Source organism: Pungitius pungitius, chromosome 12 (assembly GCF_949316345.1).
Source record: "Pungitius pungitius chromosome 12, fPunPun2.1, whole genome shotgun sequence".
In the NCBI taxonomy this organism is placed as follows: domain Eukaryota; kingdom Metazoa; phylum Chordata; class Actinopteri; order Perciformes; family Gasterosteidae; genus Pungitius; species Pungitius pungitius.
This window is the reverse complement of record NC_084911.1, coordinates 13,803,256-13,827,863: the sequence shown is the minus strand read 5'-3', so window position 1 is coordinate 13,827,863 and position 24,608 is coordinate 13,803,256. Positions and strand designations below refer to the sequence as shown.

The following is a 24,608-nucleotide window of genomic DNA, read 5'->3' as shown; positions in this document are numbered from 1 at the left end:
CCCTGCGAAGGGTCAATTGCATGCTTAAAAAAGAGCATAACGGTTAAAGCCCAGCCCATTTCAAGACAACCCGACAACTTACGGGTAAAATACGTCCTACTTCCGGGTTAAGCCCCGCCCACTTCCGGGTTAGGCCCCGCCCAATCCGAGTACAGACATGGATACAGATAATTCATATGGTTCAACAGATACTGATACAGATACAGATAATGCTGTACTCCGTCATCCCTAGTCTGAAGTTCTGCAGGAAAACAAGGGACAAATATGTCCGCAAACGGCGGAAACAGATGAACAAACAAACAGCTTTCACACACCAGACGTCGTTCTCTGGGTCGTCTTCGACAAGGGACGTTGCTCCACTGTGCTGGCCGTGAAGTTCTTTGAAGCACGTGCAGGCCCCTTTTAGAATCACGAATTGGGACGAGTCCATCGACACAATTGTGCGTAAGATGGAGCCGCATTGCAGCACCATGCATCAGAACTATGCAAAGCTAAACTACACTCGCAGGATGTTGACGAGAGATTGCGTTAGAGTGAGAGGCTCTTTTTTCCATATGCTTCATATCAGGCGGACCTGCATTTCCGTGCTGCTAGCAGGACATGGCGTCTTTTCAAACTGAATCTGGCAACAGGATCGGTACGGACAGTGCGTGAATGGCAGGGGTTTCATATGATTAGTGGAACCGCCACAACAGCGGTTCTGATCAGCAACTTGAGACAATGCAGGCCATCGTTTTGGGGGAGGTTCAGTCACAGCCACAACTGGCTAGACCATGGTCTCCTTTCTTCAGATGATTGCATTTAGTGTGACAATAGAGAGCAGCATTAATATCAACTAAGGTTAAAATTATTTCTTAGCTGGCTGAAATATTAGATGGTCCACTTAAGGAAGTTAGTATCTACAGTACACAAGGCATTCGTTTAGGGGCAGCTACGTTAAACTATAAACCAAGGTATCTCCTCTTCATCCCTGCCACTAATTGGCCGTTGAGCTACCCCCTACAGTCACAAACATCGAGGATGGTGAGTTGGGTTTAGGAAATCTATTTTCTATTGGGTGGTTGCCGATGTACAAGTATTCCCCATGCTGGGTGCTTCAGCACTAAATGGGTCCCACAATTTAGACAGGGGATCTTCTCTCGTGTCCTTGCACGCCCGAGGGTTAGATTATCTGGGTCAACATGACAAGTTTAAAGTTCTAGGAAGTAGATCTTTCATTTGACCCGCCACCTGGGAGCAATTGAGGTTTGTGGTCTTACGGGAACAGTCAAGCTAACATTGCTTCGTTGAACCTAACACAACCATCTGGCAGATTCTGTCACAGCTCTGTGAATATGGGAAAGCAAGAGCCAGCACGTCTCTTAAAAAAAAAAAAAAAATGAACTCATGAACAGAGTTGTGATCCTCTCGGCCACCGCGAATGGCAGCTGCTATCTGCTTTGGCTACTGTTAAGCATTTTAACCCCCCTATCTTCGCAGGTTGCGCACCGGCACTCGAGGTAGATGTAACCTGCGTTTTCTGAGCGCTCACCCCGGCAGCGAGTCACTGGCAGGTTGCGAAATGTCTCAGCAATTTCCCGTCTCCAGACGTCCTGGCCCATGCTCAAAGCTCCACTAGAGGCTGTCCTACACACGCTCAATACATATAAGGGCTAGAGCTGCAGCAGCTAACCAAGGCGTCCCAGTGACAAGCTGACAGGGCGGTGGTCGTCGGCGGCTGCTGTGACGTTCCTCCGCCCTGACCATAACACAGTACTTGCAAAGCAAAGATACCTGAAGCAGTAAAAGAGCATGCATATTACATTACATGTTATTTAGCTGACGCTTTTATCCAAAGCGACTTACATTGCATTATAACCCATGCATTACATTTTTGCCTGGGGAGCAATTAGGGGTAAGGTGTCTTGCTCAGGGACACTTCGACATGGCACATGGGGCAGCCGGGATTCAAACCACCAACCTTACAGCCCCCAGCACACTGCACTACTCCATGCGCCACCATCTCCGCATATAACTGGTGGTGTATTCCCTTGGCAATGTGGGAGGTCACTTCAGCGTCCCCTTATAGTGGACCGCCGTGGTTCCTTACAGTCTCCCTTAGAAGAGAGGCCGTAGGGTCCCATCAAGAGGTCATCATGCGAAGTTTGTGGGCCACGTGTGTAAGTCCCAGCAAGATGTCATCTTTACTAGGGCGGGGGCCAAATGCGTAAGACCCATCAGGTGACATCCTTCTTAGTTTGTGGGCCGAGTGCGTATGTCCCAGCAAGGCAACATAAGTTTCAGTGGGTAAGGTATTTATCTATGTATTTACTTACTTATTCGAAGAAAATAAATGTCTTTTTGGGATTGGGCTTATTGGACCTCACTATCCCTGCCTTCGGGGATAGTACGTCATGATGGAGTCCAATCGCCAAAGACCTTGCACAATTCATATTTTATGCTTGTGTAATAAATTATTGTATTACTATTAAACAAGTCTCTCCTGATTGAACTGACTTCGACAAGACACTCAAACCGACAAGAGAACACACTGGATACACTCGAAAGGTGCTTGTGATTGGACACGGCAGACAATCACAAGGGATAACACAACAGGGCAGGAACTGAGGCTGACCTAGGTACACGAGAAGCAACACTACACAATTAAACATTAAAACAAAGCCACGCTGACAATAACACAGTTCTGTTCTGTAATAGAAATATGCTTCCCTAAGTTCAAAGAGTCACTGTCATCCACATTGTACCGTTGATTTTAGGGTACAATTTCTGATAAGATGATAACACATTTTTATTAATCCAACTGCTCACATGATGAAGGCAGACTGTTTGGGGAAATCAATTCGAAATGAGCAGATTCCGCTACAAATTGTAAATGAATGGTAACATGCTGCTGTATACAGTAAAATTTATGTAAAACAGTTAACCATGTAATCAATATATGATACTGTTAAAATAAATGTAGTAAAGAAGTTGAATTGTTAAAAAACAGTAAATTACTGGCGTCTCTGCTGATAGTATACAAATCGTGTTATTAAGTATAATACATTAAAAGGTATTTTATAAATTGGTCTGTTTTTTGATTCAGTGCTTTGACATATAGTCAATTCCGATTTTGATTATACAATAAAAAACTGGCACTGAAGCTACTTAAGCTACAGATAATACCCAGACCATGTCTTCAATATTTTAGAAAACAACCTAAGTAGTTGACATTCTACAATTTCAATGAAACTATCCACGATGATTTTTCATACTAGAACCTAAATTAAATATTTTATATTTTAATAACTAACTGTTAACGGTCCAAAACATGTATAATTATAATTTACTGCGGGACTTCTCTTCATTATTTTTATTAAATATTTACCATGTACCATAAATTATTGGTTAAACTTTGCATTTTGGGTGAATCAATTGTGTATTGACGGCAATCTCATTTTGATACGGTGTCTGGCCGGCTCATTCATTTCGATGGGATAATTTGGTGCCTTTGATCACAGATGCTGATGCAAAATAAATACAAATCTGGAAGTTTAGAAGGAATTCGAAGTGTCAAAAAACATGCTCCGCACTAAAGCATAAAATATTTCTTTCCTGCCAAAACAATATTGCCACAACCTCCCCTCTTTCCCCTTACCTCTGTACTGCGGGCGGAGGATGCGGTTGTTGGGACAGTCTCGCCCTGGCTTCTTGAAGTTGATATTGGTGCGTATGCAGCGCTGCAGTAGAGGCTGGGGAGGCCGGGTGTTGTCGCTCATGCTTAGGAAGATCTTGTAGGGCTCGTTCTGGCTGAGGAGACGCAGGGAGTGCATCTGGAGGAGGACAAGAAACATGGTTGAGTTAGGTGGACTATTCCTTGTGCAGTTCATTACCCAAATACAATTCAATTCACGTCAAACAAGTCCTTTCAGACTCTCGCTTTTCCATTGTTTGCACCCAGTGAGCAACAGAATGAGGGGCCATATTTTCCTTTTTAACTCCTTTAAATCATCCTTCAAAAAGGCAGATATTATACAAATGTAAAACAGGGAATGAAGACAAGAGATGAGAGAGTGTCAACGCATGGCTGAGTGTGAGCAGGAGTAAATAAATGTGTGGGGGGTGAGCTTCCTGATTTCAAGAGCCGGTGTGCTGATCTATCCACCTGCTCTCATAAAAGCAAGATGATGTGTAGATTTTTTATATCTCCATCAAATCCATCGATACATTTTTCTTTTTTTTTTGCTGATGCTTTCATCCAAAGCGACTTCCACTGGAGTGCTGCTCCACTGTGACAGATAGCTGTAAAATTACGAGGAACTCTTAACACTAATATACTGTTATTCGTAAATACAGTACTGTAAAATATAGCAAAAGTTGACATCTTGGAAGAAAACATGTATTTTTACAGCACACTACTGTTTAAAGTTGCAGTATACCTGTAACGTCTCGTTAATCTTGTGTGTCTGTGTGTCTTTCCCCTGTTACCCTCCCTCCTCACCTGCCTCATCCACCCAGCTGCATCCAATCGCTTATCCCCCCCACCCAGATATACTCCCCTGTGTTCCCCAGTCCAGTTGTCAGATCATCATTACCCGTGCCCTCATGTGTCTCCCGTGACTTTTGATCGATTACCCTGAATGACGGTGACTCCCTCTGTTATGCATTTTTGCCTCGCTCCCCTTTTGGAGTTATTTTGAGTTAATTGAGGACCCCGTTGTGGATTTTTGCCTTTCTCCCGTGGGGAGTTGTTTTGAGTTAATTTCCTCTGTTCATTATTAAAACCACTTTTTGTTTAAAACGACATTTCTGGTCTCCAGTGAGTCTCTGCATTTGAGTCGTTATCCGGATGTAAGACGTGACAATACTGCTGTATTTATTCCTTTTTCGGTTGACTCCACCTCCAACGTGGATATTGTCACTCTCAGCATTACTGTGTTCAATCATTTTGTGTTGAAGTTGTTGTATTGATTTTTGCTGATAATGTGACTGGTTGTTTACCGGATGTATCCAGCATGCATTTCGCTTCCAAATAGCTTAAGCTAACGTTACCCTCTTGAGTGACAACATTTAATATCTGTAATGTTATGTTAAGATAAGTAGGCTTATGTGAAAGTGATGGACTCTGTTACAAAAGGGCGAATGTTATTTCATATAAATGAAAAGAAGAAGGCAGCAACTGTCAATCCCCATGTGGCCACGCTGATGGAAAACGTCCTGTACTTTGAGTATTGCTTTATGTGGCCTACTGCATGTTTCCACATTGGAAAAAAATGTCAGGATGCAGTCTGCTATCTCTCCTTCCTCCCTAGGTAACATTAAAATTTCGTTCAGTTCCCCGACACTGCTTTAACTCAAGTATGTTATTGAAAGGCTATCTATTGTTCGAGTTTTTTTCATGTTAGCAATTTTAAGGGGTTTTATTTGAAATGTAACACTTTTAAATCATTAAACTATAAGACTGTGTCATAGTTTTGGGCTCTTCTTGTCCCTTTTCCTCCCCCTAACGCTTTAATAGACTCTGGGGCAGAAGAAAATGTTCTCGATGAAACTTGGGCCCACAAGCAAGGTATCCCTTTGAAAGAACGCGAGGAGGCCACCCCTCTTTTTGTCGTAGATCAGGGGTGTCAAACTCATTTCAAGTTCGGGCCAGATACTGCTGACTTTGAGCAAACGCGGGCTACTGACGATCGGCGCGAACGACTGATGGGGGGCGCTGACGGGGGAGAGGGGGGTTCGCTGACAGCGGGACGTACGCACTCCGGTGGCGGACCGCACTGGACGTGCAGCCGGACACCAGCGGCGAGCCGCGAGTTCGACATATGTGACCTAGAGAAATAACATGGACAGTTCAATATAATTAAATCTATGGTTTAAATACACGCCTACTGACACATTCTGGTGGAGATGCGAACACGTTTACACTGCGTCTCCTTAAACTGTCTCTGCTCTGCTCACTGAAGCAAAACAATGCGTGGGCAATAAATATCAGAGCCAAGAGAAGTGTAGTCAACTACTGCTGCTAACACATCCCGTCAGACCAGGATTATTTATTTATATCCGTTAATGAACTTTTCTCCTCTTGTTACCCTGGTAACCGCTGTCATTACGGTTCCGTCTATTCTTACTGTGGAAAATCTACGTACTTCCGGTTTAGTGGCTACGCTTCGTATTTTCGTTTGATGGGAAAAAACATAAAAAGAATTAACGCAGTAAAGAGTTGTCAGTCTGTCTCGTTTTTTGGTTCTAAAAGAAGAACGAGAAAACGACCGCCAACTTCTGTTAACTCGTTATTGATTAAAAATGAAAAAGGAGACAATGGGCGCCCACTTCCGTTTTAGCGCTTTGGATCTAAAACGAAAAACCAGAAACGAGTGTTTTCCTTTCCTTTCGCGGGCCCGCAAATGCGCGACGACACACGGAGAGTGCATTGTGGGATGTAGTATTATGGTGATGCGTGCGATACACCAGCTCTAATAGTAAAAAGATTTGATCATGCGGGCCAAATATAATTCATTCACGGGCCGGATGTGGCCCGTGGGCCTTGAGTTTGACACATGTGCCGTAGATGGTAGCTCCCTACCTAGGGTTCATCTCCAGTCCGTCCCCTTATCACTCACTGTTTCTGGCAACCACCATGAGACTCTTTCTTTTTTAGTGTTTCGCTCCCCCTTTGCCCCTTTAGTATTAGGACATCCCTGGTTAGCCAAACATAGCCCTCATATTAACTGGTCTACTAATACTATCCTCTCTTGGAACCTGTCTTGTCATGTTGAATGTTTATTGTCTGCTAAGCCTCCTGTCTCCTCTGTCTCTGTGTTACAGGAAGAGCCAGGTGATTTGACCGGGGTACCGGAGGAGTATCACGTCCTGAGAGCGGTCTTCAGCCGTTCACGGGCCACTTCTCTTCCTCCTCATCGCCCGTATGATTGCTCAATCGACCTGCTCCCCGGGACGACGCCCCCTCGCGGTAGATTGTTCTTATCCGGGGCGTTCCGGAGAGGAGTATCTGTCAGAGTCCATCAGCGCCGGAACTATCGTTCCCTCCTCCTCACCCGCTGGTGCAGGCTTTTTCTTTGTAAAGAAGAAGGACGGGTCTCTGCGTCCCTGTATCGACTATCGTGGGCTCAATGACATAACAGTTAAGAATCGCTACCCCTTGCCGCTCATGTCATCTGCCTTTGATTTGTTACAGGGAGCAAAGGTCTTTACCAAGTTGGACCTTCGTAACGCGTATCATCTCATTCGTATTAAGGATGGAGATGAATGGAAGAACGCGTTTAATACGCCGTTAGGGCACTTCGAGTATCGGGTACCTCCGTTCGGCCTCGTCAACGCTCCGGCCGTCTTCCAGGCTTTAATTATTGACGTTCTAAGAGACATGCTGAATATCTTCGTCTTTGTTTATCTGGACGATATATTGATCTTCTCTCCATCCCTCCAGGTCCACGTACAACAGGTGCGTCGAGTTCTGCAAAGCCTCCTTGAGAACAGTCTATTCGTAAAGGCAGAGAAATGCACTTTTCATGCGTCTTCCGTCTCCTTCCTCAGTTCCGTAATCTCAGCCGAGGGGGTGAGTATGGACATCTTTAAGGTACAGGCGGTTACGGATTCAAAGTCAAAGTAGCTTTATTTGTCAATTCCTGCATGTCAGACATACAAGTAATCGAAAAAACGTTTCCCACACTCCCACGTGAAACATATAAAGTGCACAGGCACAACAACAGATAAGACAAGACAAGACATTTTTATACAAATAGATATAGGCCAAATAGATTGGCCAACCCCTGACTCCTGTGTCGCGCTCCAGCGCTTTCTGGGCTTTGCAAATTTCTATTGACGTTTTGACGTACTTCAGTCAAGTAGCAGCGCCCCTTACAGCTTTAACATCAGTAAAGTCATGTTTCAAGTGGACAGAATCTGCGCAGAGAGCTTTTGACCATCTGAAGTCCCTTTTTACCTCTGCGCCTATTCTCGTTACCCCTGACATTTCGAAGCAGTTCATTGTCGAGGTCGACGCGTCTGAGGTGGGTGTTGGGGCCGTCCTTTCCCAACGCTCCTCCTCTGACAATAAGGTGCATCCTTGTGCTTTTTTCTCTCACCGCCTTTCGCCCGCAGAACGCAACTACGACGTTGGGAATCGAGAGTTGCTGGCCATTCGCCTGGCTTTGGAAGAGTGGCGTCAGTGGTTGGAGGGCTCTACCGTGCCATTTGTCGTTTCAGATCACCGAAACCTAGAGTACATTCGATTCGCGAAGAGGCTTAATGCTCGACAGGCTCGTTGGGCTTTATTCTTCACCCGTTTTGACTTCTCCATTTCGTTTCATCCGGGTTCAAAGAACGTGAAGCCCGACGCGCTCTCACGCCTCTTTGATTCCCCAGACACCTCCTCCGCCTCTAAGGAGGTCATCCCTCTTTCACGGGTCGTTGGATCTGTTGTCTGGGAAATAGAGAGAATTGTTAAACGCGCTTTGTCTCACTCCGTCGCTCTGCGTAATGTACCTAAGAACCTCCTTTTTGTTCCCGTAGTGGCTCGGTCAGCTGTTCTTCAGTGGGCTCATACCTCCAAGTTGACTGCCCATCCCGGCGTTAGGGGCACGCTGTCCACTATTCGCCAGCGCTTCTGGTGGCCCACTCTCGACCGTGATGATCTAGTAGGGCTCCGCCAGCGGGATTTCTAAGACCGTTACCCACACCGTCCCGTCCTTGGTCTCACATTGCCCTTGATTTTATTACTGGTCTACCTCCGTCAGCCGGTAATACAGTAATTCTCACGGTCGTGGATTGATTTTAAAAAACTGCGCATTTCATCCCTCTCGTTAAACTTCCCTCGGCCAAGGAAATGGCCCAAGTCCTAGTCACACATGTCTTCAAGTTACACGGTCTCCCCACTGACGTCGTCTCGGACAGGGGACCTCAATTCGCGTCCCAATTCTGGAAGGAATTCTGTCGTCTTATTGGTGCGTCTGTCAGTCTGTCCTCTGGGTTTCATCCCCAGACTAACGGTCAGGCCGAACGCACCAATCAGATAGTGGGTCGTCTTCTGCGTAGTTTAGCGTTTAGTAACCCCTCTTCTTGGGCAGATCAGCTGCCATGGGCAGAATATGCCCATAATTCATTGCCTACGTCCGCCACCGGTCTGTGTCCGTTTAACGGTTGCCTTGGTTACCAGCCTCCTCTGTTCGCCTCACAGGAGGCTGATTCCAATGTCCCGTCGGTAAACGCGTTCATTTGCCGTTGTAAGCGCGCCTGGAGGAGAGTTAGGTCTGCACTCTGCCGTACCAAGACCCGTATTCGAAGGTATGCCAACAGACGTTGTTTTAAGAGCCGCAAGTATCTTTGTGGTCACAGTGTGGCTTTCCACCCGTAATTTACCCCTCCAGACCACGTCTCGCAAATTGGCCTGCCGGTTTATCGGACCTTATCAGATTTCTAAGGTCATTAATCCTGTCGTGGTCGAGCTGAAACTTCCTCCCGGTCTTTGTCGCGTCCATCCCGTCTTTCATGTCTCGTGCATCAAACCAGTCATACGCGTGCCCCCTCGCACTCCCCCGCCCCTCCGGTGCGCGCCGTCTCTTTTCTGTCCCTTTTCTTCCCCCTACTGGTCTTTAGTTACTCACTCGTTATTTCCAAAACTCATCAGCTCAATCCCATTATCTCCCCCCCCTTTCACACTAATTGTTGCACACCTGTTCTTTATGTTGTTAATTATTTCTGCTATTTCTAGTCCCCCTTTTCCTCTGTTCTCTGTCAGATTATTTCGCTATCCAAGCAAGAGGCACACTCACCTTCTGCGTCTCTCATGCCCAGTCGTGGCCTGCTGCGTCTTATTTTTACCTTCCAGACTCAGCGTCCGGCCCCGCCGAGTTGGAGGAGTCCCCGCTGAACAGCCGCCACCCCTGCCAGCCGACTTTGTCGGGAATGACGGACAGTGAACGCCTCTTCCCATCCACCGACCTCTTGTGCTTCGTTTAATCCGAAGAGACTCTCTCTTTATTTCTTGAGAAGACTTTCAGTTTGTCGTTACTGTGCCTGCCTTCGCGGCTACCCCTCAGTTACCACCTTCTGATTAAAGATCATTTATTTTCCCTGCATCCCACTTTTGGGTCCTCTCTCTCCACATCACAGACTGTCATACTGTATATATAAATTCTACAGTGCTGTAAAACATTTTACAGTAACTAGAAAATGCATTTCCTGCTGAAAATGCGTTGGAATGCAGAAAGCTGAAATTAATTTTAAAAAGTTTCTTAAAGTACAGAAATGAAACAAGCTGGAATTATTAAAAACATTGCTGAAAGAATGGAAAAAGCTGAAATACATAAATGAGAAAAGCTGAAATGAACTTGAAAGAATTGCAAAAAAACTGAAATGGGAGAAGCTTCTATGAATTTGAAATCACAGAAATAATAAAAGCTGAAATTAATTTCAAAAAGTTGCTTAAAATGCAACATGCTGAAATTATTCTAAACATTGCTGAAATAGAAAAGGCTGAAATACATTTAAAAATTGCTGAAAATAAAGAAATGAGAAAAGCTGAAATGAACTTGAAAGAATTGCAAAAAAAAAACAGAATTGGGAGAAGCTTCTATGCATTTGAAAACACAGAAATAATAAAAGCTGAGAATTACAAAATACATTTTTTGTAGTAATATAAGGTTTAGTACTATAGTTGTACTAGTGGTACTAGCAGCAGTAGAAGAAGTAAGTACTAGTTTCACTAGTATTTGAAAGCAATTGTGGTGTACCTATTGTTGAGGTACAGATAATCATTGAGGCTTTTATTTTGAAATAATGGAATTGGGTGGTTTGGGAGACAGAATGTTTGTTATTCAAAGCAAATGGACTTGGTAAAATAGATTTGTACAGCGCTCTTCTAGTCTTCTGACCACTCAAAGCACCTTAACACTACATAACATCATTCATCCATTCACACACCAATGACAGGACCTACCATACACAGTGGTGCCTGCCCAACCAGTAACTAACATTCACACACACTGTAGTCACAGCTAGAGGAACAATGCTGGGATTAAGCGTCTTGCCCAAGGACACATTGACATGCAGGTTAGCCGGGCCTGGGATCAGACCGCCAACCCTCTGATTGGAGGACGCCCGCCCGCGCTCCCCACTCACCCACAGTCGCCCTAAGCTAATAAAACTAAAGTTATTAATTGATGGGCCTCATCAAACATTACAGTAAGAATTCCCTCCATTGGGGTTGAAATACTAGTAGTACAAGTAGTAGTAAAAGTCATTTTAGTAATAATACCAGTTGAAATACTAGAAGTACTAGAAATATTAGTAGTGGTTGTAGTACTATTTGAAAGAGCAATACGTATTCAACAAAACAGCTTTATCCTAAGCTTCATGGCTAAATTACAGATAATCATTGCAGCTTTTATTTTGAAATGATGGTATTGGGGGAGTGGGTGGGGGGGGGTTGAGAGACAGAATATATTAGAAGGCCTCATCAAACATTACAGTAAGAACTCCCTCCATGGGGGTTGCTTTGAAATGATGAGAGAAGGTGGAGAGAAGGAGGTCATGTCAGGCTGCACTAATAAGCTAATTAGGATCAGCTGTGAGTCACAGAAAGAGCCCCAGCTCGTTGTCGCGGCAACAGAGCAGCTGCACTTAGCTCACAGACAGTTACTGAGAACCCACACCTCAAACAAATGCTTCCTGGAGCAAAACTATTTGGAGTAGCCAAAAAATAATGACATTTTGAGAGACACAAGACTCTACCGAACGTTTGAGTGTAGTTTTTATGTCTCTATGTGTTTTAAAACTGCTCTACCAGCAGTTTACAAAACATGGACCCTCTCTTGTCTTCCGACTTTGTCTGCACTCTAGCGCACACTGTAAATTCGAAAAGGACCCCAAAACTAGTCAAACATAATTAGTGATTATGAAAAAACTATAATAGATATCAACAAGCTGTTTTTTTAATGAAATTGTTAAGACTTGTGTCAACATTTTAAAGTTTAAATGGTGTCTCTAGCTGAAAGATTGGAAAAGCTGAAAAAGTTGAAAGTTAAACAAGTTTTGAGAGGATTTGAAAATTTAATCCATTGGAAACCATGTTAAAAAGTTTGATGTTTTTAATTTATATTAATTCAATTATAAGAGCTAAAAAGCTGAAAAGTCATAGCACACCTCTCCTGAAGGAGCTGAACATTTTAATATTTGAATGGTCTTAATAGCTGAAAGTGTGAAGGAGTTGAAAGGTGCGGCGGAAGAAATAGAAGAATAATAATATGAAGAAGATGAATAAGGCGGAATAAAGATTAGAAGAACAATACTTGGAATGCTTGAAGCATTCCAACTAATAAAGATTAGAAGAACAATACTTGGAATGCTTGAAGCATTCCAACTAATAAAGATTAGAAGAACAATACTTGGAATGCTTGAAGCATTCCAACTAATAAAGAAAAGAAGAACAATACTTGGAATGCTTGAAGCATTCCAACTAATAAAAATAAGGCGGAATAAAGAAAAGAAGAACAATACTTGGAATGCTTGAAGCATTCCAACTAATTAACTGTTCGTGGACATCACGGTTGGAACACTAACAGGAGCAGTTTCTATACAGCACTGTAGTACATGTTTTTGTGCCGTATTATGCTGTTGTTGTATTTTACAGCAGGTATGCTATGTTATTACAGTAGAATACAGGAAATGTGGCAGCCAGTAGATTACTGTAAATTAACGGGGCAATTCGTTACAGTGAATATACCTGCATCTGTGTCACGTAGACAGGCTTATTGATGAGTATCCACGTGGAAGTTTCATAGCATGGCGGGATGGTGATAGAGCCTTCGTAGGTGATGTAACGCGTGGTATCAGGGTAAAGGTCGGCTATGTTCAGACCCAGTAATAGGAACGCATCATCTAGAAAGAGAGGGTATGCGAGAGAAGAGTGTTAATGTGACTCAACTCTCCCTGACTCCCAACATTACAGCGATAATACGATCTCCTTCTCACTCAGAAGGTGGCGGAGGTACTGATTCAGGCTCTTGTCTTCTCCTCCCTCGACTATTGTAACTCTCTCCTGGCGGGTCTCCCTCCCATCGCCATTCGACTTCTGCAGCTCATCCAAAATGCAGCAGCTTGACTGGTCTTTAACTTTTCTAAATTCTCCCACACCACTCTGCCCGCATCCAGTTCAAAACATTCACTGTGAGAATCCAGTCTACATCCAGGACATGGTAAAACCAGGGTTCGAAATGACTTAGGACTTTTGGGGGGGTCCCCTAAAATGTAACTTTAAAAATACTGAAGACTACCTTGCTACACTTTTCATGGTTTAGGGTAGTCCCAGTATAGTAGCGGTGTCTGGAGAAGTGGATTGGCTATAATCAAACAGGTAACCCTCTAATTCTGGAGCAACAAAGTTACAGCACCTTATATAAATCCCTGACATGACAAAGTGGATAACAGGTCATTCTTTCCTTGAGCAAGGAAGTTAACTAAGTTACCTAAATCCACCAGGTGTACTCATTATGGCAGCACCATGCGCCTTCAAAGGGTTTGATCAAATGCAACTGGCGTTTCTCATCCCTTATGTTAATGGAATTTGTAAAACAACTAGCCGCTGGATTGAATAATAATGATGTCTATAAAGACCTGTTCCTGGCATCTAAATAAGGCACCAAAATCAGAGTTGCTATTTGGTCCGGTAGATAACTGCCTTTAAGAAAACTGTACCGCACAGGGAAACCTGTAAATCTCAATAGCTCACTGCGTAGAGCAGTGGGTTCAAATCCCGATCGTTCCGATCTTTAAAAAAAAAATATTTTCTTGAATACATGTTTTCATACGTGGTTGTGATGTAGTGCTCACTTATACAATCGTGAACGCTGCAATGGATATGTGATGCGTTTTGTAGATTTTCAGCAATATGTTTGTGAATGTGCTGCTGTTAGCTGGCAGGTTGTTTGGCTTCATACACATACAGCTAGCATGAAACGTTGACAAACGCACTCTTCTAATCATTACGTTACACTGGGTATCTAAGTTAGTTAATGCAACTTTTGATATAGGAACACCAACTCCAAATATTTTACTATAATAAGCAATTATTATGGAGATATAAACATAATCAAAGCACTTACAGCATTTTCATTAGGGATTTCACTTTTTGTGAGGCTTCGTTCGTTGAACAAAAACCTACGTGGCTGCGCCATAGACCACAACAACAATCTGTGATGCTATTAGCTGCCCTGATTACTGCCCAATCGCGCTAGGAAATAAATAAATTATTGTTATTAATATAAAACGTTCCCCCCCCCCCTCCGAACCCCCTCATTTCGAACCCTGGGTGAAACCCTACATCCCAACCGGCACACTCTGCTCTGCATCTGCCTATGGAATGCCGTTTTATTCAAAGTCAAATAAATGAATAAATACATAAATAAATGAAATATGCATTTGAAATACATCGTGAAATGAATAAATGAGGCAATAAATACATAAATATTAAATACATTTAATCATTTCATGGTACTTTTATTTAATAAGTACACCTTTTATTTCATAATGGCACTTTATTTCATAATGGCGATGTATTTCATTTCATGTTCTTATATGCAAATCAGGGGGCGTGTGCAAAAAAGGCTGGCTAAGGGACGTGAGAGTGTTGACATAATGGAAGATCGGTGGGCTCCGAGATAGCATGCTAGCATTAGCGGATCAAATCGATCAACATGGGTTATCTGCAGATACTATTTTGACACAGATTGAGGTTTTTTTTGGAAATACTAGGGCTTGCGGTTCCCACTTCGGCAGCTCTAGACTGCGGTCAACTCAGCCGACACTCGGATATCCGTGGTATCTGCCAAGCTGCTTGTTCCTCCCTCATTGAGAGCAAAATACTTGACAAGATCATGGCCCTTTCTCAATATGCGTTCTTGTGTGGACTTTTGTTCTCGTGGACTCGTGAAACGTCATCAGTCGCAGCCCGAGTACTGTTCCAAATCTAAAGTCCGCATCTGGCCGAGAACGGTTATAATACCCGGATGTGACTCGCCCCGCCCATTTTACGGGGCATGCATCGGAGCAGGCTCGTCTGTTCTTGTTAGAGCCAAATATCCCAGAATGCATTTCACCTCAGCAACAGGCAACAACGACAGGGGAAAATAAACAACTTCATGCCGAAGTTTATAAATACTACTTTATTTAAGTAACGTAATGTAATTTTATGACTGAAGTTAGTTGTTTTAAGCAATTTTGTTGTTACAATCTGCTCCGTGGATGGAGATGTGAGGTCTAGTTAACGGACCGTCAGACCCTCCAGCACCGGGCGGTCAGCTCATCTCAGCCCACAGAAAGCAGCCTGTTTTCGGCGAGTCTTCTGTGAAATGCTCCGCCGGTTTTCACGTCTCCGTAGCGGTTAAACATGAGATTTAACTGTACTATGACGAGTCATACGTTTTAATGTGGTGTCAGAGACTGATGTTGTTCACCGGTTACGTCTGTTTGAGGACAGAGTTTAGATTCATAACTTCATGTTTAAATGTAACTTTAACGTATTGTCTGTAACCGCAGAGTGCAGCTTGTTTATTGTCCATCATTGTGCATTAAAAAGATGTTTTAATTAAAGGACATGAGGGGACCGTCCCTTAAAAAATCGGCAGCAGAACTTCAGCTTCAAAGAACCTCTGAAGCTCTGGATTATAGAGCTTCATATGAATTATTGTATAGTTCTCTGTAAGATCTTCGATGTGTGGTCAGCAGCTTGCTGTACGAGGACCACTACACTGATTATTAGCCTCTTGATGTTTGAGTAGACAAACGGTAGGTGTGTGTGCATTCAAATAATTTAGTATAATAGTTTATTTTTTGTTACTGTATCCAACCTCCTCCTCCTAAAATGATAAAGCTAATTATTTTATGACTGATTATATTTATGGTGCTCAATATTATATATACCATTTCTAATTTTAAATGAAAATGAGACAACAGCTTGTTAATAGTAAAATATTTAAGTCCCAAACTAAATTAAAACGTATTAGCAAGACCAGCTGACGTGGTGACGTCATCAAGCCAGCTGCTGTTCCAAATGCGGAAATGACCGTTCTTCTCCAGAACCTGCGAGTCAGGACTCCAGAGTCTGTCTCACGAGTCTATTCTCGTGGGAACGCAAGTCCGTTCTCGCCGTCTCAGGTATTGAGAAAGGGCCCATGACTCTTTGCTGTCCTGCTCCTAAATGGTGGAACAAGCTCTCTGATGACATCAGGAATGCAGAGAGCCTTTACATCTTCCTCCGCAAACTAAACCTCTTCAGACTTTACCTTGACTAAAGACATATACTTATATACTATAAACATATTGTAGCACTTAAATTGTACTCATAAGGGACTACAGTATGGGGTTACTGCTTGTAGTGTATTTAATCATTTAAAAATGAAGATAAAATATATAATTGTTAATAAATAATTATGGACAAAACACATGAATGAGTAAAAAAAAGAACTAGAAAAGTGATGGCACTTTTTTTTTTTAAACCCTCACAGTTTTAACACCCTCATCTTGGTGTGCTTCCATTTTCTTAAGGATGCACATTTCTTTTGAACAGGACCAAAGAGTGTCACTTCTGAGTCATTTGATTTATGTTGCTATCTAGGCCAGGACTCCCTGGTAAAGACTATCCATCGCAGCTTCGAGGTAACATATATTGAGATTCTATCACTTTATGAAGAGGAGGGGGAGCCAATAGGGAGCTTTTCAGACTAAGAAGATAATCACATACGCTAGTCTATAAAAAGGCTTTTAGCACAAAAAGTTGTGCATAAATAGATTCAGTGCTGTAAATTTCCCAAATCAAAGCATAAGCTTGTCTGGGAAAAGAACACAGTAGGAGACCATTTCTGTGACTTACGTTTGTAGTTGATTCTGGTGATGGTGTCTCTATTCAGCATGCGGTTGAGGAACGCATTGGAATTTTCCGAGAGCTGAGAGATGACGAAGAGAAAGGGAGTAAAAAGCATGTAGGAAGGGGCATAAGGACTGGAACACTGAAGTCGTTTATTTCCTGCACTGTAATCTTGTTATTAGTATAACTAGTCCAGACCCGTTGAAACATGCAATTCACAATGCTTTGCCTTTGGTGTTACTGCTTGTAGGGTTGCTCCGAACCGCTTGTACTCAAACCTCATACTCAACACTGCACTGTCACAACCGGACAATGGTCCTGAACCCAAATGCAAGAAGTGGTTCACCAAAAAAATCAAAGTTTATTAACAAAAAGGTGCAAGAGCCGATGAAATGAAAATCACTCGTGGGAGAGGTAAAGAACCTACACTAAATCGAAAAACAAAAACAAATCTATAATATAAACACTGGCTGAGACGAGGAGTCAAACGGTGGTTCCATGCCTTGGGACAAGATGAACTGGCACGGGACAAAGGGAGACTCAGACAATATATACACACACGCAGGGTAGGGGCACAGGTGGAAACAATCAGGGGCAGGGCAGACAATCAGACCGACACAGGAGGAAAGGGCAAGTTGCCTGAAACAAGAGGAAGGTTCATTTTCAAAATAAAACAGGAACTCACAAGACAGACACGAGACAACTTGACTAACATATTTTCCTGACATGCACTTTATTGGGTCCTGAGCAAAATACACCTGACATTTGTTTTGTCACTAACTCAGAAGCACCAACGAAATAATTTTGTTCACAAAAAAACACGAGTGTCAGACTTTGCTGCGAGGCAAATAGAGCTTAAGATATATGCGCTGTTGTAGGTAAACGTCCTTTTAACTTTCGTCAATACACAGCAGAGACGTAGTGGGACTGAAATTCAGACTGGCAGACGGAAACATCTGGCAGTGTTCTTCTTTTTATACTAATATAGTTATTTTTTATTAATAGAGAATTTGATGATGTAGAGGACCTTGAAGAAACGTATGGTAGTTTGCTGACACCTGCCTCCTCTATTTGTAACAGTATGTCACCATTGCATTGAATCAAAACAATCAGGTGAGCTTCAATGTGAGCCGACTGTGGCTCAGTAGAAAAGTGTCCCTCTTCAATCAGAGGGTTAGTGGATCAATTCCCGGCTCTGCTAGTCCATGCTGATGTGTAACATTTAACCCCATACGGTTTCCTCTGGCTGTCTCTGTTGTGTTTGATTGGTCGTGATTGCCCTGAGGGGATTGTGGCACCATGCATGTCCAAATACAAATTTTGGTGATTTGCTTTGACGTAACCACCGTGTTTGTACAGGCGAGCCAGTGTTTAATGACAGGGTGTTTTGTCAGGATGATGAAAGCGTACAGTTTGACTTGCAATGGCAGAGCGTTATCTGCTCCAACCTGTTGAATGCAGAGAAGTGAGGCTGAATTTGGTTGTTATCCAAACAAACATCCGAATTTGTAAAGTTATCCAGCATTCCTGATGTGTAAGTAGACTATATGCACCATCAGGCAGCATGGTGAAGCTGTTGTCTGACAATGGTGGAATGCAAAGCCTTCAAAAGAGCGCTGTTTACTTCATTATTCAAAGTTTATTCATTTCAAACATGCATACATTTATGATAATCCAAAATTGAGAGGTTATGTTTTGAATCTACCATGTGAAATAATCAAACTATTTTGATAAGCTCTTTTTTTTCAATTGGACATAATTTTTCACCCCATGAGGACATGCTAACCTTTATGAAGATGGAGACCACAGCAATGCCATGGGGGCTCTTAGCTGCCTCAGTGTAGTTGGTGTATAGATCCTGGTTATAATGAATCAGTTGGACCTGAAAACAATACACAATGACACAGAGCACAACACTTTGTCAATTGAGTTAATTCAATGAATCAATGTTATGTTTTAGGAGTGGATCAAAATGCTTTTGGAATTTAAGGACTTGTTATTTATTTAAGGAATTATTCCCAAGAGTTTATGATATTGTTTGATGATCCTGGTGGGATGAACTCATCAATTATTAGCTGCGGTAATCCTGGAGGACAGAGGATGTAATTTGCTCTAGACTTTATGGAGCTGTCTACGTTTGGCAATTTGTAATTTATGACATTGTGTTGTATGAAAAATATATAATTTTACTGTAGTTGTCCTGAAAAACAAATTCAAAGTAAACCTTTGAGATTGCTAGTTGTTGAGCTCGCAATGTCTGCCTGCTATGTGCAATTATCTTATCAGCCTATTAGCATTCACTGCTCTTGCCTGTATAGATGTGTGTGTGTGTGTTCATGTGATTCCTATGAATAGTTAAATCTGTGTTAAATCTGTCTTATTTCGTACCTCTCCAGTGAAGCCCTGACCATTGAGGAGGTGCTCTGAACCCTGGGAATCCTCGCTCCCAAAATGGAGGCGGACCTCCTCCAGCCGGTAGCTGTAACCCAGTGGGCCCCCCGAGATGTTCACCAGGTGGGCTTTGTCAGGTCGCAGGGAGACATGCCTGCCTGTATTGTACATGGTACACCCCATCTATAGAGAAACAGAAAGAGACATTAAAGTTTTACTTTTGAGAAAATGTCATTCATCATGGTGACCATAATGCGTCCTGGCAGTGTCCTTTCGGCCGACTATGCAAGCATGATGTTGATTGGAAAAGTTGAGTTAGTGACTTGTCCAGTTCAAAACATTGGTGCTCACATACCATGCTGTCAATGAATGTGGTCCAGTCTACATCCAGGACATGGTCAAACCCCACGTCCAAACCCGCACACTCCGCTCTGCTTCTGCCAATTTGTTCCTCCCTCTCTGAGAGCAAAGCACTCGGCAAGATCACGACTCTTTGCTGTCCTGGCTCCTAAATGGTGGAATAAGCTCTCTAATGACATCAGGACCGCATAGAGCCTTTACAGATTCAAACTGAATACACTCTCTTCTTCAGACTATACCGTGACTCAGTGCCAATGATCATGAAAGAGATCATCTTCACTCCCGTCATCTCTCAGTGTCAGTCCACAAACTTTGACGGACTTTCGGATCCGAAAAGTCCGTCGGATTTCGGATTGGGAGCGACTACCCAGTTCACGAGCAGGTGGCGGGCAGGGGCTCTCCTGTTACATCCAGCAGTATATTCTTACCGGTATATTCTATACCCGGCCTGTATTTGGGGCCCGGCCTTTATTTGTCCGTATCGACCGCGCCCCCGGCTACTATCTGAAGCCCGGCCACTAATTGAATCCCGGTCTTTATTTGAGGATTTACGGTAACTGTATGGGATCTCCTTACAGTCACAGGTGGAAAGTAACGAATTACATTTACTCGCGTTACTGTAATTGAGTAGTTTTTTTGTGTACTTCTATTTTTTAAAGTATTTTTTTAAATCTGTAATTTTACTTAAGTAATTTTTTTTTGTGGTGTGGCAGTGATCCAGCCTTTTCTCCTCTCTGGTCGGGCATTTAATAAACTGTTCGTACTTAGTTCATGGCTGAGGTTTCCTTTGGTTAAGTCCCCAAGGACAATAACCAAGGAGTCCGGGTTGGTCCGCTCCACACGCAGTATCTAATCGGCGAGTGTCCGCTGTGCCTCCTGCACGTTGCCCGGCGGCAGCATGTTAACACCGACCAGGATGAATGAAGCAATTTCACAGGGGGAGTAGAAGGGTTTGCCGTTGATGATGAGAGCAGGAGAACAGTGTTGTAGGATCACTGTTACGTCATTGCACCAGCTGTTGTTGAAGCAGAAGCAGATTCCTCCACCCTTTGTCTTGCCGGAGAGCTCCGTGTTGCGGTCCGCGGAGTCCGGCATTGATCCACTGAGCCAGGTCTCCGTGATATTTTACATATTTTCTGCTGTATATTGGGGGGGACAGATTGATATTTCCTCAATATTGGGGGGGACACAAGCCCAAAGAATGCTAATGTTACAGGTACCAGGATTGGTACCAAGTATGCAGATTATTTGATTCTGTAAACAGAACACACAAATGACACGCAGCTCTTTCACATCTCGGTCATTGCGCTTCGCGCCGCAGAATGAGCACATTTATTTAACATATTCACAATAAAGTGCAAAACATGGTAAACTATTTCTTAACAGTCTTTTACAATATTACAGGAAATGTTCAGAGCCAACCTACAGTACTCTCGGTGGATGTGACGGCGTGGTGCCATTTTTGCTAGCGCGGCGCACCGAGCAATAAACTAAACATCCACACAAACACTCCTAGATACAGTTACAGACATTCATATGCTGGCAAGCTAAACGCCAAAACAATACTTCCATTCAAACAAAGTCATTCATTACTTATTATTTTCCTCAACCACCTGTAAACAGAACACACAAATGACACGCAGCTCTTTCACATCTCGGTCATTGCGCTTCGCGCCGCAGAATGAGGAAACGTCACTAACAACGTAGTGGTCGTAAAGTGTCCCACTGCCGCGAAACCGGTCTATGGCGAAATAGAGCGCCACTCTGCCCCCTGCTGGCTATAGGGTGTAATGTACACGCAATACAAGTGATCATAACAGTTTCAGTTACATACATTTACATACAATATACTGTACACTATACTGTGTTACCAAACACATTGACACACATGTGTAAACACATTGGTGGGCGTCACACTAACCATGATTAAGGGCGTAACCAAGCATTCCATATTATGGATCTTTCACCAGTGTGATGTAGACGCTTGAAGCCTCCAGTGCACTATTTAAAATGGAACTGTAGGAGACAATTTAAAAATAAAATATAACTGGATTTGCACATTAAAAAAATATATGTTAACAAAATCTTAAGAGTTGCACAATGCATTTCTAAAGAGGGGCAAAAATAAAATTCAGACGGGCTTCCGGTGACGTCATGATGGGAAGAGCAGGTTAGAGACGAGGCTCCGTCAGGAAAAAGTTAGAAAACAGTGACAACTGCAGATATATAAAGCCTTCAGGGTGGAAAATAACTCATGAACAAGATGACTACCACATCCAAAACGAGAGGACAAGGAAAGTCAGGATATTTGAAAGAAACTGACAATAAACAACCGAGCACAAACAGCGCTAGCTTAGATGCTACTAGCGGTAGCCGCGAAGAGCAGGTAACACGTGAGGGCGAAATGTCTTTAATACAAGAAATGAGAAGATTCCGCGACGAAAACAGCCAGGGACATAAACAAACAACAAAGACCCTTGAACGTTTGGAAAAAACTATGACAGGTATTAAGGAGCAACTCGGTGACCACCAGCAGAGGATCGGTGAGCTGGAGGGGAGGGTGAGCGCTGTGGAAGATGCGGGGGCAGGGCAGCACCGTGTGATAAGGTACCTGTTACAACGCGAAAAACAGCTCCCAGCTGTTTGTGACGATATGCAGAACAGGCTGAGAAGAAATAACCTTCGAATATTTCAAATACCAGAGGAGAGTGAACATGGAGACGTGGTCGCGTTTGTGAAAGCCTTGCTTCCCAAAGTACTGACGTTACCACCTAACCTGAACATTCAAATTGAAAGAGCGCACCGCTCACTTCAGTCCAAACCGACAGATCCAGCGGCCCTCCCCAGATCAATCATTGTGAGATTCCTCGACGCGGGGGTGAAAGATATTGTTCTGCAGCAAGCATGGAGCCAAGGAAATGCGGTGTTTCAAGACAGAAGGATTTTCTTCGATCAAGACTATTCTCCTGAGCTGCAAAAGAAACGAGCGAAGATTCACGCAGTCGTCAAGCAGCTAAAGCAGAGGGGCATTCAGGCAAAGTGCCTGTATCCAGCTCGACTGAAGGTCAAAATGGACTCTGGAGAGAATACTTTTTCCTCGCTGACAGACGCCGCGGATACTTTGAGAGAGATGGGTGTAGAGGTGCAGTGCGGAGAGAGAGAGCGCATCGAGGAGAAACTAACTGGAGGATGGAACATCAGCGCGAAGAGGAGGAGAACCAACATGCTGGCGTTAGCTGACCTGAGGGCTATGGTTTAGGAAGAAGATAAAGATGAGTAGTCTGTGGTATATAACACTTACAACCAGTTTCAGGTACACAAGGTTAAGTGTGTATGAACAATATATAGACTAAAAGCAATAATAGCACAATACAAAATAAAAACGCAAAGTTGTCACAAAGGTTTAAAAATAAGAAAGAGATCTGACGGACTCTTGAGGTATACATGAGTGGTCCACACTCACTAAGACCTTTCTTACATGTTAGTGTAATTTGGGTCACTATTGCACACTGGGTGCATTTCTCCACAGAGGGATTAGGTCACCACTCTCTGTCCCATTATCACCGGGGGTCAGGCATGGTTGTAGTTTATCCGCTATGTCTGACTGGAAAATTGGAAGTTCTGTTCTGTGTTCATGCTGTTAGTGTTGTGTTCTATCTGAGGCAAGGTGCAATTTGTTTTTTGTTTAACTTGGTACATTTGCAGTTAAATTATTTTATTTGCTTTTATTTAACAGATCTTCATGAGAGGTTTGGGCTGTGTTACATGATTCAGTACAAATACAAGGATGGCATTACTTAATTTAATTACCTACAATATAAAAGGAATAAACAACCCAATTAAAAGAAAAAAGATACTAGGACAGCTGAAGAAAATGCAGTGCTCTATAGCCTTACTTCAAGAAACTCACCTCACAGAAACAGAACATCAAAAATTAAAAAGGGAATGGGTGGATCAGGTGTACAGTAGCTCTTATGGGAAACGTAAAAAAAGAGGTGTAGCTATACTATTCGGTAAGTCTGTGTACTTTCATTGTGAAAATGTTTTCCAGGATAAGGAGGGTCGCTACGTTATGGTCATAGGGAGGATGGCTGGTTTCAAATTAACTCTTTTGAATGCCTATGCACCAAATGAAGATTGTCCAAATTTTTTCAAAAAGCTTGCACATTTGGTAGCAGATCATGGGGAGGGTCTTCTGTTAATGGGTGGGGACTTAAATTGCGTACTGAATAATAGAATAGATAAATTACCATCATCCTCAAAACCTCAAAGCAGAATGTCAAAAAGTCTAATGAATATGATGAAGGAATTGGGGTTGATAGATGCTTGGCGACATCTTCATCCAAAAGAGAGAGACTTCACCTTTATGTCACAAGTGCATGGAAGCTATTCACGGTTGGATCATTTTTTGGTGTCCAAAAAGGACACATACAGAGTTAAAAGCTGTGTTATTGAGCCGATAACCATCTCAGATCATAGCCCTGTACAGATTACACTTGATTTGGGGTTGGAGCCAAATATGAAGTATTGGAGAATAAACGTTTCATTATTGACAGATGTTAATACAAGAGAGGAAATAAGGTCGGCAATAGTGGAATATTTTGCTTTAAACGACAATGGAATGGTCACACCTACGGTTTTATGGGAAGCAGGAAAAGCCACAATAAGGGGGAAAATAATATCTATAGGATCAAAGTTAAAGAAGGACAGACTTAAAAAACAAGTAGATTTAAAAACTGAGATCAAGAAATTAGAAAACGAACATAAACAAAGTGGAAAACAAGAAGTATTTAATAAACTTAAAGAGAATAGAGCCAAGTTAGATGAGATTCTGACATACAAGGCAGAGGGTGCCCTTAGGTTTGTTGACAGAAAATACTATGAATTGGGAAACAAGGCTAGCAGGTTATTATCATTCCAACTACGAAAGGCACAAGCTAGTCGAACAATTCCTAAAATAAAACAACCCTATTCTAACAATGTCGAAACTAGCCCAAAAGCA

General features: G+C 42.9%; 1 protein-coding gene across 4 annotated transcripts in view; it reads right to left on the bottom strand.

The window, feature by feature from the left end:
- The window catches only part of LOC119220420 (carbonic anhydrase-related protein 10-like), a 57,766-nt gene that overhangs the window by 2,480 nt on the left and 30,678 nt on the right, over positions 1 to 24,608 (bottom strand). For 3 of the 4 annotated variants that reach the window (XR_005120591.2, XM_037476443.2, XM_037476442.2), the window contains exons 4-8: positions 19,244 to 19,429; positions 18,642 to 18,737; positions 16,862 to 16,934; positions 12,719 to 12,873; positions 3,638 to 3,812 (exon numbers count right to left, since the gene is read on the bottom strand). Coding sequence is in view for 3 of the 4 variants with exons in the window: in XM_037476443.2 (XP_037332340.1) it covers positions 3,638 to 3,812; positions 12,719 to 12,873; positions 16,862 to 16,934; positions 18,642 to 18,737; positions 19,244 to 19,429 (685 nt within the window). In the remaining variant the exon portion in view is untranslated. The remainder of the gene's footprint in view (positions 1 to 3,637; positions 3,813 to 12,718; positions 12,874 to 16,861; positions 16,935 to 18,641; positions 18,738 to 19,243; positions 19,430 to 24,608) is intronic. The other variant, XM_037476444.2, reaches the window with a different exon arrangement.